Source organism: Littorina saxatilis, linkage group LG11 (genome assembly GCF_037325665.1).
Source record: "Littorina saxatilis isolate snail1 linkage group LG11, US_GU_Lsax_2.0, whole genome shotgun sequence".
Taxonomy (NCBI): Eukaryota; Metazoa; Mollusca; class Gastropoda; order Littorinimorpha; family Littorinidae; genus Littorina; species Littorina saxatilis.
In genome coordinates, this window is record NC_090255.1 from 38692439 (window position 1) to 38707438 (window position 15000).

The 15000-nt window shown below is 43.0% G+C and overlaps 1 protein-coding gene across 1 annotated transcript in view; it reads right to left on the reverse strand.

Annotated features, from left to right (window-relative positions):
* Positions 1-5040: 5040 nt before the first annotated feature.
* The window catches only part of LOC138980424 (alpha-tocopherol transfer protein-like), an 18318-nt gene continuing 8358 nt past the window's right edge, over positions 5041-15000 (reverse strand). Inside the window, exons 5-7 of the mRNA XM_070353293.1 lie at positions 12059-12169; positions 10552-10656; positions 5041-7190 (exon numbers count right to left, since the gene is read on the reverse strand). Of these exons, the coding sequence (XP_070209394.1) occupies positions 7038-7190; positions 10552-10656; positions 12059-12169 (369 nt within the window). The 3' untranslated portion in view covers positions 5041-7037. The remainder of the gene's footprint in view (positions 7191-10551; positions 10657-12058; positions 12170-15000) is intronic.

Consider the following 15000-nt stretch of genomic DNA (forward strand, 5'->3'; position numbering starts at 1 on the left):
TACCGCGAGCGTCACTACCGCGTGTCACACTACGGCGAGTACGACACTACCGCGTGTAACACTACCGCGTGTCACACTACCGCGAGTACGACACTACCGCGAGTATAACACTGCCGCGTGTCACACTACCGCGCGTACCACAACCGCGAGTACCATAACCGTAGAGAGAACGCATGCAAACTTACTTCTTGTGAGTTTGTGTTCTAACGGCTTTGATTGGAAGCAACCCATTCTATATGTATTCTGATAGTGTGTTCTGATCGTTTTGAGTTCTTGGTTAGCATGACAAACATTGAATTAGTGTTCAGAGAACAGACCAGGCCGTTTTGTTTTATATTTCAAGGAAACATTTCAACCTTTGCCTTCAGCCATGGAAGTCATAAAATGACACGCGGTAATGTTATACTCGCGGTAGTGTCGTACTCGCGGTAGTGTCGTACTCGCGGTAAGTTCTGTTTCCGTACCCGCGACAGCGGCAGCGACAAAAGAAAACGCGCGCAAACGCGTGACGTGTTTCCGTACTTGCGTTTTAAACATGCGGTAAAATCTGTAAACTCCCGCGTTGCCGCGCGACAACGCGAAAAAATTGCTCCAGGACCCTTTCAAAAAAATCGCGTCGCTTGCCGCTTGTCGCGCCGCTAACGCGTCGCGCGTGTGGAAACACTCCTGGTCATTTTCTATGTGCTTGATTTTCGTCGCACCGCTGGAAAAACGCTGTCGCAGGTACGGAAACACAACTTTAGTGTGAGACGCGGTAGTGGTACTCGCGGTAGTGACGCTCGCGGTAGTGACCAGCACCCGATCACTCCACATAAACGCTGGTTCTGGTTGCATTGTGCCGCTGACATACAGCTAATAGGATTTTTACACCCCCGGTATAGGGGTGTGTATAGGTTTCACTCGATGTGTTTGTGTTCGCAAGTAGATCTCAAGAATGAACGGACCGATCGTCACCAAACTTGGTGAACAGGTTCTATACATTCCTGAGACGGTCCTTACAAAAATTGGGACCAGTCAAACACACGGTTAGGGAGTTATTGGTGGATTAAAATTATACAAGGCCTGGTATAGACGGACACCCCCGTTGGTCAAAGGGAAATAACCATTCTCACTGCCATCAACTGAGAAGGTTATTTCCCTTTGACGGGGGTGTAGTTCCTATCGGAGGAATTTCTTGTTTTAATCCTTTTGTGGTATTGCTGATGATGCTGAACATGTATTTTACTAGTTTACCAATATGTATCTTTGACCCTGATAGCCTACGAAAACGGAGCAATCATGCCCCAACATTGGCCCAATGCTGAATTTATTGGCGCGGTGTTGAGCCTTAGTCGGGCCGTTGTCGTAGGCTGTCAGGGTTTATGTAGCCTTGTTCCATTGTATTCTGACTGTCATAAAGTAATTAATTTTAAGAGAAAGCAGTCATGAACACAAGGAGCTGGGAAAAGTTGCCTCTTACAACAAGCGTGGATAAAGACACATACTTGACACAGGCAAGTACTCTTTTTTTTTTCAATCACCACTAGAAGTCCCTGGGCAGCATTTTGCTCTGAAAACTGAATCTCACATACGACAGGTGGATCTTTTATTTTAAAAATGTGCCAAATTGCATATCTCCAAGGCCGTAAGACTAAGAGTAGATATTGGGAAGGCCAGTTCAAGAAGGTGTGGGTGGATCAACACATAATTTGCTGGTATACTGGGAACCGTCCCAGAGATAAATAATGTTATATATTATTTGTGGCATAAACTAATAAAGTTAGTCTCTCTCTCTCTCTCTCTCTCTCTCTCTCTCTCTCTCTCTCTCTCTCTCTCTCTCTCTCTCTCTCTCTCTCTCTCTCACACACACACACACACACACATACTGATGTCATCTGACTTACTTGGTATCACAAAAGGTGCTGCCTTGCCGGTTTTTGCTGAAAAATAACTCCGAGACAATTAGATTCAATGAATACAATGATACAAGTAACCGGCAAGTCATAAATCCAAGAAGGTGTGGGGACCGACACAAAATAGGCTGGTTGTGGGGTCCGTCACAGAGAAATTAGGTCGAAAGTGGGGTCCGACACAGAAAGTGGGGACCGACACAATGAATTATGGGAACCGTCACGCCTACGTCACAAAAGTGTGGGGGGACCGAACACAGCCAATTTCACTGACTACTTTTGTTGTTTTTATTATTACGGCTGTTTGGATGGCCCTACAATCTTGAAACTTGGGCTGTCTGCTACAGACATGTTGAACTTTTTGCTGGACCAACGACAGTTCCAAGCAGGCATTTTTTGGTAGGATATTTCTTGCCGATGCTACGAATTATGCAGTTTTGCAGTAAAGTGGAAGGCATTCTACCTAATAACGGCTAAAATATCAAAAACCTTCAATCCAACAGCACCTAGGCATGTAGTGTAAACACTCACAGATCTAACAAGACCATTCTCAGAGAGCAACATTGCGTAATACTACCATAAATGGATGTTTTGTCCGCGAATTTTGGCGTGTGGGAACCGAGTGGGAACCGAACACAAAGGGTCAGGGTACCGAACACAAAGCGTAGGGGAACCGTCACAGTGTCACCGGTGTGACATTGCACCTCAGATTAACTGAGAGTAAGGAAACCTCTTTTATTTTCCGATGTCGTCCTCTTTTCGTTCTTTGACAAAAAGATGTTTGATGTTTCTTGAAATGCCTTGGTGGATTTTTTTTAAACACCGACTCACGTATTGTCCTTCCGATCAGTAGGAATTAGAAAAGCTCTTACTCTCATTCAAACTGAGAGGAAATAATACAACAAGTCGCGTAAGGCGAAAATACAATATTTAGTCAAGTAGCTGTCGAACTCACAGAATGAAACTGAACGCAATGCCATTTTTCAGCAAGACCGTATACTCGTAGCATCGTCAGTCCACCGCTCATGGCAAAGGCAGTGAAATTGACAAGAAGAGCGGGGTAGTAGTTGCGCTAAGAAGGATAGCACGCTTTTCTGTACCTCTCTTTGTTTTAACTTTCTGAGCGTGTTTTTAATCCAAACATATCATATCTATATGTTTTTGGAATCAGGAACCGACAAGGAATAAGATGAACGTGTTTTTAAATTGATTTGGACAATTTAATTTTGATAATAATTTTTATATATTTAATTTTCAGAGCTTGTTTTTAATCCAAATATAACATATTTATATGTTTTTTGAATCAGAAAATAATGGAGAATAAGATGAACGTAAATTTGGATCGTTTTATAAATTTTTATTTTTTTTTACAATTTTCAGATTTTTAATGACCAAAGTCATTAATTAATTTTTAAGCCACCAAGCTGAAATGCAATACCGAAGTCCGGGCTTCGTCGAAGATTACTTGACCAAAATTTCAACCAATTTGGTTGAAAAATGAGGGCGTGACAGTGCCGCCTCAACTTTCATGAAAAGCCGGATATGACGTCATCAAAGACATTTATCAAAAAAATTTAAAAAAAGTTCGGGGATTTCATACCCAGGAACTCTCATGTCAAATTTCATAAAGATCGGTCCAGTAGTTTAGTCTGAATCGCTCTACACACACACACAGACAGACACACGCACATACACCACGACCCTCGTTTCGATTCCCCCTCGATGTTAAAATATTTAGTCAAAACTTGACTAAATATAAAAACAGACTTTGTTCAAATCACACCCGAGTCACACCCACCCAAGGCAGGTTAGTTGTGGAACGTTTTATCGCAGCCAAACGATCATTCATGTTTAGAGGAAAATCAAAGTAATCAGTTAAGTCTTGTGCTTTGAATCCCAACATGTTCCGTTTTTAGAGGGAAATTAAAGTGCTTAAAGGGGAGGGGGGGTAAAAACGGTCATACACGTAAAATTCCACTCGTGCAAAAACACGAGTGTACGTGGGAGTTTTAGCCCACGAACGCAGAAGAAGAAGAAGAAGAAAGTACTTGTTAAGTGTTGTGTTTTTGATCTAAAATGTGTTCTGTTTTTAGAGAGAAATCAAAGTACTTGTTAAGGGATGTGTGTTCGATCTCAAATATGTTCTCCTTTCAGGCGGCGGTTTGAACAACATTTTGTTTCCAGCACCGGAGAGAAGCACTGCTCTCAAGCGCATTCAGTCACTTTGATTCCTTTAATTACCATACTTGTGGTGCATTTTTGAGGACATCGTGATGTGTGCGTCTCGATTAAGGTGCGGTCGATTCCCCAGATTCTTCAGATTCGTCATTTGGACCAGAACCTCATCCCAAACGGTCGGATCAATAGTATCTCTTGAATTAGGCCTACTGACTCAGCTGTTGCTCGTTCCGAGGAGTTTAGCCTAATCACATTTCTTGCCTTGACACAGATGTGACGAAATCGACGAAAATGATGTTGGGACCTCGCGGATAATCACCACTGGAAAGCACATGGACAAGGGCTCTCGATTATCGACCTTCAAAAAATATACCCATTATTAGATTATTTTCAACAAATTACGTGATATGAAAGAGTGGTGAGCTGGAGAAAAAATGTGTGGGTAGGATGTAACAGAGAGAGAGAGAGAGAGAGAGAGAGAGAGAGAGAGAGAGAGAGAGAGAGAGAGAGAGAGAGAAAGAGAGAGCGAGAGAGAGAGAGCGAGAGCGAGAGAGCGAGACAACGAGCGAGAGACAGGAACAGAGAGAACGAGATAGAGAGAGAGAGAGAGAGAGAGAGAGAGAGAGAGAGAGAGCGTGAAAGAGAGAGAGAGAGACAGCGAGCGAGAGACAGGAACAGAGAGAGAGAGCGAGGCAGATAATGAGACAGAGAGAAACTGACATAGAGAGAGACAGGGACAGCGAGCGAGAGAGAGAGAGAGAAAGAGAGAGAGAGAAAGAGAGAGAGAGAGAGAGAGAAGGTATAAACTGATAGAGAGAGACAGGGACAGAGGTAGAGAGAGAAGGGGACACGGAGAGACAGACGGACATATATTTAGTGACAGACAAACTGAGGGAGGTAGAGAGGGACACACACACACACACACACACACACACAAACACACACACACACACACACACACCACACAAGCAAACAAGCAAACCATCACATTCTATTCGTTTCATTAAATAAACACACAATGAGCAGGATGCACTGAGACACATATCGTGAACATCACCACGCTGACTCGTTCATCGGAAATCATGGGAATCGCCCAAAAACCTTAAGTGATTGCTTGGTCTCACAACCCCTCACCACAGAGGATTTTCGTGGTTAGACCTGCCATGCAAAAATGTTCATACTTATTAACACAACTATTTCAACGTGAATTTTGACATAAGGAAGTAGATTTTATTCTGACAGACACTTGGGGGAGGGGGGGGGGCGCGGGGGGCGAGGTCGGAGATTGTGACTATATAGTCTCACACAGTTCGATTTCGGCGATAATTCCGTATTCTTCTTGTCTTCGACTCGTCGGCATTATTATACCTGTCTCCTCAAAATATCAGACCCTATTACTACGCTGAAAACACAATAGCGGTTAATAATACCTCCGATGTTTTGAAGACCTTTTTCAATTACTTTTCTCACAAAGACAACAATCATTTAGGAAGAATTTGTTTCTCTATCTCCCTGTTCAAGATAAACTGCGTTCAGGGTTCAAGTTTCGTGAAGGTGACAGCCATATTGGTAAACCAACCAGTACGTAACAGTGCTGTTCTTAAAGGCATATGTACTCGATGACTATACACGCTAATTGCTTTACCAACAGCTGGAGACATGCTAAATTAAGTTCCCTGCAAAATATTGTGGTCTAGGACCCCTTCAATGTTGAGATATGTTAATTTTCATTTTGATCTGGATCGTCCTATTTATAGATTTGGCAACACATGTAACGTTGATGCAAGGGAGCTAACACCGCGGCTTTGTTGACATCCTCACTTTTTCAGAGGCTAGAACAAGCTGTAATGCATGTATTATGGTCCGCGCATGGTGACATATCGTCATTATATGGTCTTATGGTGCGTTTGACATCGATTATGGGCAAACTACACTTTGTAAACACGGGAGCGCGTACATATGCCTTTAAGTTTCCTTCGTTGGTCCCACAAATTTTGAAGACCTTTTTCAAATACTTGACTTACAACTACAGGGAGAGATTTGTTTCTCTATCTCCTTGTTCAAGATTACGATGGACTGCGTTTAGATTTCAAGTTGTGATTACTCCTCTCACAAAGAAATCACACTTAATTATTTCTCTCTCTCTCTAAGACTACGATGTATCAATCAATCAATGAGGCTTATATCGCGCATATTCCGTGGGTACAGTTCTAGGCGCTCTGCAGTGATGCCGTGTGAGATGAAATTTTATACGGCCAGTAATTGCAGCCATTTCGGCGCATATTTACCTTTCACGGCCTATTATTCCAAGTCACACGGGTATAGGTAGACAATTATTAACTGTGCCTAAGCAATTTTTGCCAGGAAAGACCCTTTTGTCAATCGTGGGATCTTTAACGTGCACACCCAATGTAGTGTACACGGGGGGGGAGTTCGGACACCGAAGAGAGTCTGCACACAAATTTGACTCTGAAATAAATTTCCGCCGAACCTGGGATCGAACTCACGCTGACAGCGGCCAACTGAATACAAATCCAGCGCGCTACCAACTGAGCTATATCCCCGCCCATGTATGGCGTTCAGACTTCAAGTTTCAATTAATCCTCTCACAAACAAATTACGCTTTAATTGTGATTTTATTCTCTCTCTCTTTGTATCTAAGACAACGATGGCCGCCGTTCAGACTTCAAGTTTCAATTACTCCTCTCACAAATAAATTACGCTTTGTGAGATTACTTCTCTCTCTCTCTCTTTGTATCTAAGACCACGATGGCCGCCGTTCAGACATTAAGCTTCTTGGAGGTTTCAGTCATGTTGGTAAGTCAATCAGTACGTAACAGCGCTGTTCTGAAGTTTCCTGTCATATTCGTTTGTCCAAATCTTTTTGAAGGCAATTTTCAATTATTCCTCACACACAAAAATCACTATTTCTCTCTCTCTCTTTGTATCTAAGACTACGACGGACGGCGTTCAGACATTAAGCTTCCTGAAGGTTCCAGCCATGTTGGTAATGGCGTCTTGGTCCTTCTTGTTGGTCTCGTGGCCAATGGTGTAATCCACAAAGCCGTACTTGCTCTCCTCCTCCATCTCGTGGTCAGACTGCACCAGTGTCTGCACCCACGCCTGCAAGGACAAGATAAACAAGAAATTCCTCCGAGGTAGGAAAAACACCCCCGTTGGTCAAAGGGAAATAACCATTCTCACTGCCACCAACTGAGAAGGTTATTTCCCTTTGACCATTAATATGTGCCTCTATAAGTCCTTGTAGAATCTTAATCCACCAATAACTCCCTAACCGTGTGTTTGACTGGTCCCAATTTTTGTAAGGACCGTCTCAGGAATGTATAGAACCTGTTCACCAAGTTTGGTGACGATCGGTCCGTTCATTCTTGAGATCTATATGCGAACACAAACAAACAAACAAACACATGGAGCGAATCCTATAATCCACCAATAACTCCCTAACCGTGTGTTTGACTGGTCCCAATTTTTGTAAGGACCGTCTCAGGAATGTATAGAACCTGTTCACCAAGTTTGGTGACGATCGGTCCGTTCATTCTTGAGATCTATATGCGAACACAAACACACAAACAAACAAACACATCGACCGAAACAATTATGCACCCACTCTCGTACCCAACCAAAACGTTCCTTCCCGTGTCATGTCATTGTGATGTTCTATGTCATTCAAGGCAGTCCACTTGGCTGGCGCTGGCACACTTTTCGGATCAATGATTGCTTTCACCCCCAAAATCGACCTGATTAAAAACTTCGACAAAACTTCAGATTAGGCATAACTATAACTTTAAAATACCAGGCGATAGTCAAACCAATTAATCATTAAGAACAAGTTACCCCCCCCCTCCCCTCCCCCAACCTCAGTTTCCCCCCCCCCCCCACCCACCCACCCCCCTCTTCCATGTCCCCTGTCTTTTCAACAACCCACCCTACTGTCTATGTCTGTGTCTTGTCTAGGTATGTGCGTGTGTATGCGCTTTGTTGATAAACTCTGTGTATGATGTATGTTATGTTGTGTTTATGTGTATATAAAAAATATATATATAAAACAAATATATATAAAAAAAACTACAGACAGGACATTTCGTGGAATGGTCGTGAACAAACTGAAGTTCATGTGCAACAACTAAGAAAATTTTCGCTGAACTCAAATGTCTGGAAAAATGACCCCCTTCGTTGTAAAGTCACACTTGCGCAATGGCGCGCAAAAATTATCAATGACATGAACATTTTCCTCCATGGGAAATGCCCTGATTCTGCATGTAATTGCTGTATTCAAACCACTGATTGTTTACGGTTGGGTGAGACACATGTTGTTCAACTAAACCCAAAGTAAACAGGATGAAGGGCTTAAATCGGGTTAGTTTGGGAAATTCTCAATAATATTTAAAACTTCGAAGTGTTGAGTCGATCCCCGAAATCGGATTGTGTTCGAAAGAGCACAAAAAGTTAAAAACATTTGACCTACAAATCTGTTTTTTTAATGATATTGAATTTTGGACCGTTGGTAGTAGATGTGTTTTGGGAACTCTGCCATTTTGTGGACTGGTCGTGCATAGGCTGTAGTTAATGTACACCAAATATGAAGTAATTCGGCCATTAGATGTAGAAGTTATTGGCATTTTTGTGGGTTGTATTTGAGGGGGGGGGGGGGGGTCACCTTGTATACAAGAACACATTTCTTTCTAATACAGCAGAGAGTGTGTGTGGCACTGCAGCTTTTAGATCAGATAATTAACCGGACGATTGAGGTGGTATAAAGAAGGAAGACTAAAAAATAAACAAGTCGCGTAAGGCGAAAATACAATATTTAGTCAAGTAGCTGTCGAACTCACAGAATGAAACTGAACGCAATGCAATTTTTCAGCAAGACCGTATACTCATAGCATCGTCAGTCCACCGTTCAGGCAGGGAAATTGAAAAGAAGAGCGGTTTAGTAGTTGCGCTGAGAAGGATAGCACGCTTTTCTATACCTCTCTTCGTTTTAACTTTCTGAGCGTGTTTTTAATCCAAACATATCATATCTATATGTTTTTGGAATCAGGAACCGACAAGGAATAAGATGAAAGTGTTTTTAAATTGATTTGGAAAATTTAATTTTGATAATAATTTTTATATATTTAATTTTCAGAGCTTGTTTTTAATTCAAATATAACATATTTATATGTTTTTGGAATCAGAAAATAATGGAGAATAAGATAAACGTAAATTTGGATCGTTTTATAATTTTTTATTTTTTTTTACAATTTTCAGATTTTTAATGACCAAAGTCATTAATTAATTTTTAAGCCATCACGCTGAAATGCAATACCGAAGTCCGGGCTTTGTCGAACATTACTTGACCAAAATTTCAACCAATTTGGTTGAAAAATGAGAGCGTGACAGTGCCGCCTCAACTTTCACGAAAAGCCGGATATGACGTCATCAAAGACATTTATCGAAAAAAGGAGAAAAACGTTCGGGGATATCAATCCCAGGAACTCTCATGTAAAATTTTATAAAGATCGGCCCAGTAGTTTGGTCTGAATCGCTCTACACGCACGCACGCACGCACGCACGCACGCACGCACGCACACACACACACACACACACACACATACACCACGACCCTCGTTTCGATTCCCCCTCGATGTTAAAATATTTAGTCAAAACTTGACTAAATATAAAAAGAATAAACACATTTTTTAATTTTTAAAAAAAGAACAAGTTGTTTTCGTCCGCTGTCTGGCGCAGTTCCTGCGTTGTGCCGTTCATACTGATGCTGGTGTCGATCGCATAAGCGGTCAAAAACGGGAGGTTTTGCATCATTTGTGAGGGGTATCATGACAACACGCGTAATAGATCACCAATGAGTCGGTGGATTGCAAATGTTAGATAGATTATAGACATATGACCCAAATAAAAAGCAAATACACGACTCTTTTGAGATGCCATCAGTCAAATACACGACTCTTTTGAGATGCCATCAGTCAAATACACGACTCTTTTGAGATGCCATCAGTCAAATACACGACTCTTTTGAGATGCCATCAGTCAAATACACGACTCTTTTGAGATGCCATCAGTCAAATACACGACTCTTTTGAGATGCCATCAGTCAAATACACGACTCTTTTGAGATGCCATCAGTCAAATACACGACTCTTTTGAGATGCCATCAGTCAAAAAGATAACAAGAGACAATCAAACATACAAATCAGAAGAATGATTATTCGACTGTCGACCGAAAAGAATTTCAGATAACTTTCTCTGGTTTATTTTATTTGTCTCATAGTTATCTGTCTGTCTGTTCACATTAAATTCTATTGGGTCGATGTACTTGTGAATGTCCTGTTTTGTCATCAATAAAACGTTCCATTCACTTACCTTTGTGTGTGTGTGTGTGTGTGTGTGTGTGTGTGTGTGTGTGTGCGTGCGTACGTGTTCGTGTCCGTGTGTGTGTGTGTGTGTGTGTGCGTGTTCTCACCTCGGGGTCTGGTTCTTGTGTCAGGGTACCCCCGTATTCTGGAGGCAGGCAGGCAGGGTCAATGTACTCATGCAGTTTCTTCCAGTCTGTACCCAGACGACGAATCTGTCAGAACACAACGACAGGTTTACTGACACAACTCGTCAACACTGTGAAGGTCTTGAAGAAATAAGCTTACTGTTCCGCCAAGCTACCATCATTATGTTGAAATCTTTATGTTTGGTTTTTCGGGTTAACTTGATGGCAAAAGATAGCTATGCGAAATGTTTATATTGTCGCTGTTGGCAACGCTTTTTAAAAATAAAAAGATAAACAAGTAGGTAATACAAAATCAGAGTTGATTAATAATGTTTAATGCAACATGTACTAAAGTGATGTTCGACCTGTCGTTGTTTGCCGCTTAAAACGACATTGATTAACAGACGAGATCATGGGTCATACACGTGCTTTCATGAAGATGATGATGACGACAATGATGATGATGACGACAATTACGACGATGATGAAGACGAGGACGAGGACGAGGACGAGGAGGATCACGATCTTCGAAGACGATCAGGACGACGACCACAACAATGATAGCAACGACAGTGTCAAAAGGATGATGATGATGATGCATGATGATGATGATGATGATCTTTCTTTATTTGGTGTTTAACGTCGTTTTCAACCACGAAGGTTATATCGCGACGAGGGAAAGGGGGGAGATGTGATAGGGGAAAGGGGGGAGATGGGATAGAGCCACTTGTTAAGTGTTTCTTGTTCACAAAAGCACTAATCAAAAAATTGCTCCAGGGGCTTGCAACGTAGTACAATATAACCTTACTGGGAGAATGCAAGTTTCCAGTACAAAGGACTAAACATTTCTTACATACTGCTTGACTAAAACCTTTACAAACATTCACCATATTCTATACAAGAACCACTTAACAAGGGTTAAAGGAGAAACAGAATCCATTAGTCGCCTCATACGACATGCGGGGTGCAGAGAAATAAGGATGTGGAAAAGAAGACTTTTGGTAAGTGAAATAAAGGTGATGGATCCAGTCAGGTAGAAATAAGACAACAAGAAAAGAATTGGAAAACTGCAGGGAATAGTAGGGAGAGTTTTCTTGGAAGGAAATATAGGTGAAAGGACTGGTAAGGCAGAAATAAGACAAAAGAAGAGAAGAAACAGAACCGTTAGTCGCCTCTTACGACATGCTGGGTAGCATCGGGTAAATTCTTTCTAGTCCCAACCAATATGGGACTCCCCCTAACCCGCGGGGGGTATAATGATGATGATGATGATGATGATGATGATGATGATGATGATGATGATGATGATGATGATAATGAAGAGGGGGAGGACAACGACGACGATAGTGATAATAACTATGGTAACGATAACGAACGTGATGATTACAATGGTGATGATAACAAATGAGATGCCGATGCCTCCACTGCTTGTAATAAAAAAAGACAAGGGCAGTGATGAAGCGTCTAGTAGAGGTGCATGACGGCGTACCCTGTTGACGAGCTTGTCCTTCATGAACTGCGTGAAGAGGCCCATGACCAGGTCGATGAAGTGAGGCTCGTTCACGATCAGGCAGTTCTTCATCCGCGCCGGGAACGTGTCCTGAATACACAATACACAAAACACAATACAGAATGCACAATACACAAAACACAATACAGAATGCACAATACACAATACACAATACACAATACAGAAAACAGAATGTAGAATATAGCTCGTTCACGATCAGGCAGTTCTTTATCCGCACCGGGAACGTGTCCTGAATACAGAAAACAGAATACAGAATATCGATAGCAGAATACCGAATACAGCATATTGCCCGAGGTTGCTAGTTTGCATAGACATAGATGTATGAGGCTCGTTCACGATGAGGCAGTTCTTCATCCGTGCCGGGAACGTGTCCTGGTGACGGTGAGGAGAACATAACTGTCATTGTATGGAACAAACGGCCGAGTCCCGAATTAATTATCCGCGTGGAAGTTACGTCATAATTATACTGACAGAAGAGCTACTGTTTGAGATTCATTGTGTGTTATGGGGGGGGGTGAACCTAATCCCGGGCTATATCGGGTTATTGTCGTGCGTGTACTCACACACACAAAAACAGAATATTGTTTTGCCCGTGGATGGTATGGGGATTTGCCTTGACATTGCGATTAAGAAGTTAGGAAAGACGCATTTTATAAGCCAAAGTTCAGAGATTTGCGTGCAACGACAGAATCGCGCTACCCACGTTTTTCAGACACAGTCTCACAAGACCTAGCTTACACAAAATCCCGTTGAACTGGGACTGTCTGCAAGCATTCAGTGGCAGGAGGAAGGGGCTTAAGCACGTTCTGATCGTGATTGAATGTTTCAACGCTTTGGTTGAATTATCTCCCCTGCATGTAACTGCTTGGCGGTGTATGTGCTGGTGTGTGTATGTGTGTGTGTGTTGTGTGTGTGTGTGTGTGTGTGTGTATTTGCGTGCGTGCATGCGTGCGTAAATGCACGCGCGCGTGTGTGTGTGTGTGTGCGTGTGTGCGTGCGTGCGTGTGTGCGCGTGTGCGTGTGTGCGTGTATGTGTGTGTATATTATTAGTTCCCTATTTTTCTGGTATTAAGGGTTTTAATAATATATTCTTTTGAACAAAATCTACAACTTCAAACTGTCAAGATTTTATTTTCGAAATTTGTTTTAATTTTGTTTCAGGCGTTGGCTTCAGCCGACTATACCAATCATCAATCAAAACCAACTGCAGGCATTATCACCAAAATGTATGGAGAGAAAAAAAACTAAATACCAGGAAATCAAAACAGGAGAAACCTGGCTTTAACAAAATCATCATCAGATGAATATATAAGCGCAAAATTAGCGGAATAAACCTAAAATAAAAGTAACAAAATGAACAACCAGACTAGGCCTAATGTGCATGAGAAAGTGCTGAACTGGGTGGGAACTAACCGGCTGGGTCACATCGGTTGGAATTAGGATATCTTTGGGATTTCAACCGCTCCGACCTCGCGGCTGGTTTGGTCACACCCAAATGGGTACAGTCGAACCTGTCTAAAGAGACCACCCAAGGGACTGAGCAAAAGTGGTCTCTTTAGACAGGTGGTCTCTTTAGACAGGGAGTCCTGATTTGGCCTATTATGGTCCGCTGGACCCGAAAAGCAACAGCTAACTAACTAACTCTTTAGACAGGTGGTCTCTTTAGACAGGTGGTCTCTTTAGACAGGTGATTTATATTGTCGTACAGACCGTCGGGGATTCTTTGTGGTGGTCTTAATGGGCAGGTGGTCTTTATGGACAGGTGGTCTCCAGGGCAGGTTCGACTTACTTTCTCATGCGCTTCAGCCCTCCCTAACTGTGCCTCAAGTTGTCTTCGCTTCAGCCCTCCCTAACTGTGCCTCAAGTTGTCTTCAGCCCTCCCTAACTGTGCCTCAAGTTGTCTTCGCTTCAGCCCTCCCTAACTGTGCCTCAAGTTGTCTTCGCTTCAGCCCTCCCTAACTGTGCCTCAAGTTGTCTTCGCTTCAGCCCTCCCTAACTGTGCCTCAAGTTGTCTTCGCTTCAGCCCTCCCTAACTGTGCCTCAAGTTGTCTTCGCTTCAGCCCTCCCTGACTGTGCCTCAAGTTGTCTTCGCTTCAGCCCTCCCTAACTGTGCCTCAAGTTGTCTTCAGCCCTCCCTAACTGTGCCTCAAGTTGTCTTCGCTTCAGCCCTCCCTGACTGTGCCTCAAGTTGTCTTCGCTTCAGCCCTCCCTGACTGTGCCTCAAGTTGTCTTCGCTTCAGCCCTCCCTAACTGTGCCTCAAGTTGTCTTCGCTTCAGCCCTCCCTAACTGTGCCTCAAGTTGTCTTCGCTTCAGCCCTCCCTAACTGTGCCTCAAGTTGTCTTCGCTTCAGCCCTCCCTAACTGTGCCACAAGTTGTCTTCGCTTCAGCCCTCCCTAACTGTGCCTCAAGTTGTCTTCAGCCCTCCCTAACTGTGCCTCAAGTTGTCTTCAGCCCTCCCTAACTGTGCCTCAAGTTGTCTTCGCAAAGACTTAGAGAAGTCTTTTGACCGAAACTTAATTCAGTGCCAAAGCTTCGTGCATCGAGCTTTGTGAAGTAGGCTTAATTAACATCAGGGCGGGGATGTAGCTCAGTCGGTAGCGCGCTGGATTTGTATCCAGTTGGCCGCTGTCAGCGTGAGTTCGTCCCCACGTTCGGCGAGAGATTTATTTCTCAGAGTCAACTTTCTGTGCAGACTCTCCTCGGTGTCCGAACACCCCCGTGTGTACACGCAAGCACAAGACCAAGTGCGCACGAAAAAGATCCTGTAATCCATGTCAGAGTTCGGTGGGTTATAAAAACACGAAAATACCCAGCATGCCTCCCCCGAAATCGGCGTATGGCTGCCTAAATGGCGGGGTAAAAACGGTCATACACGTAAAATTCCACTCGTGCAAAAAAC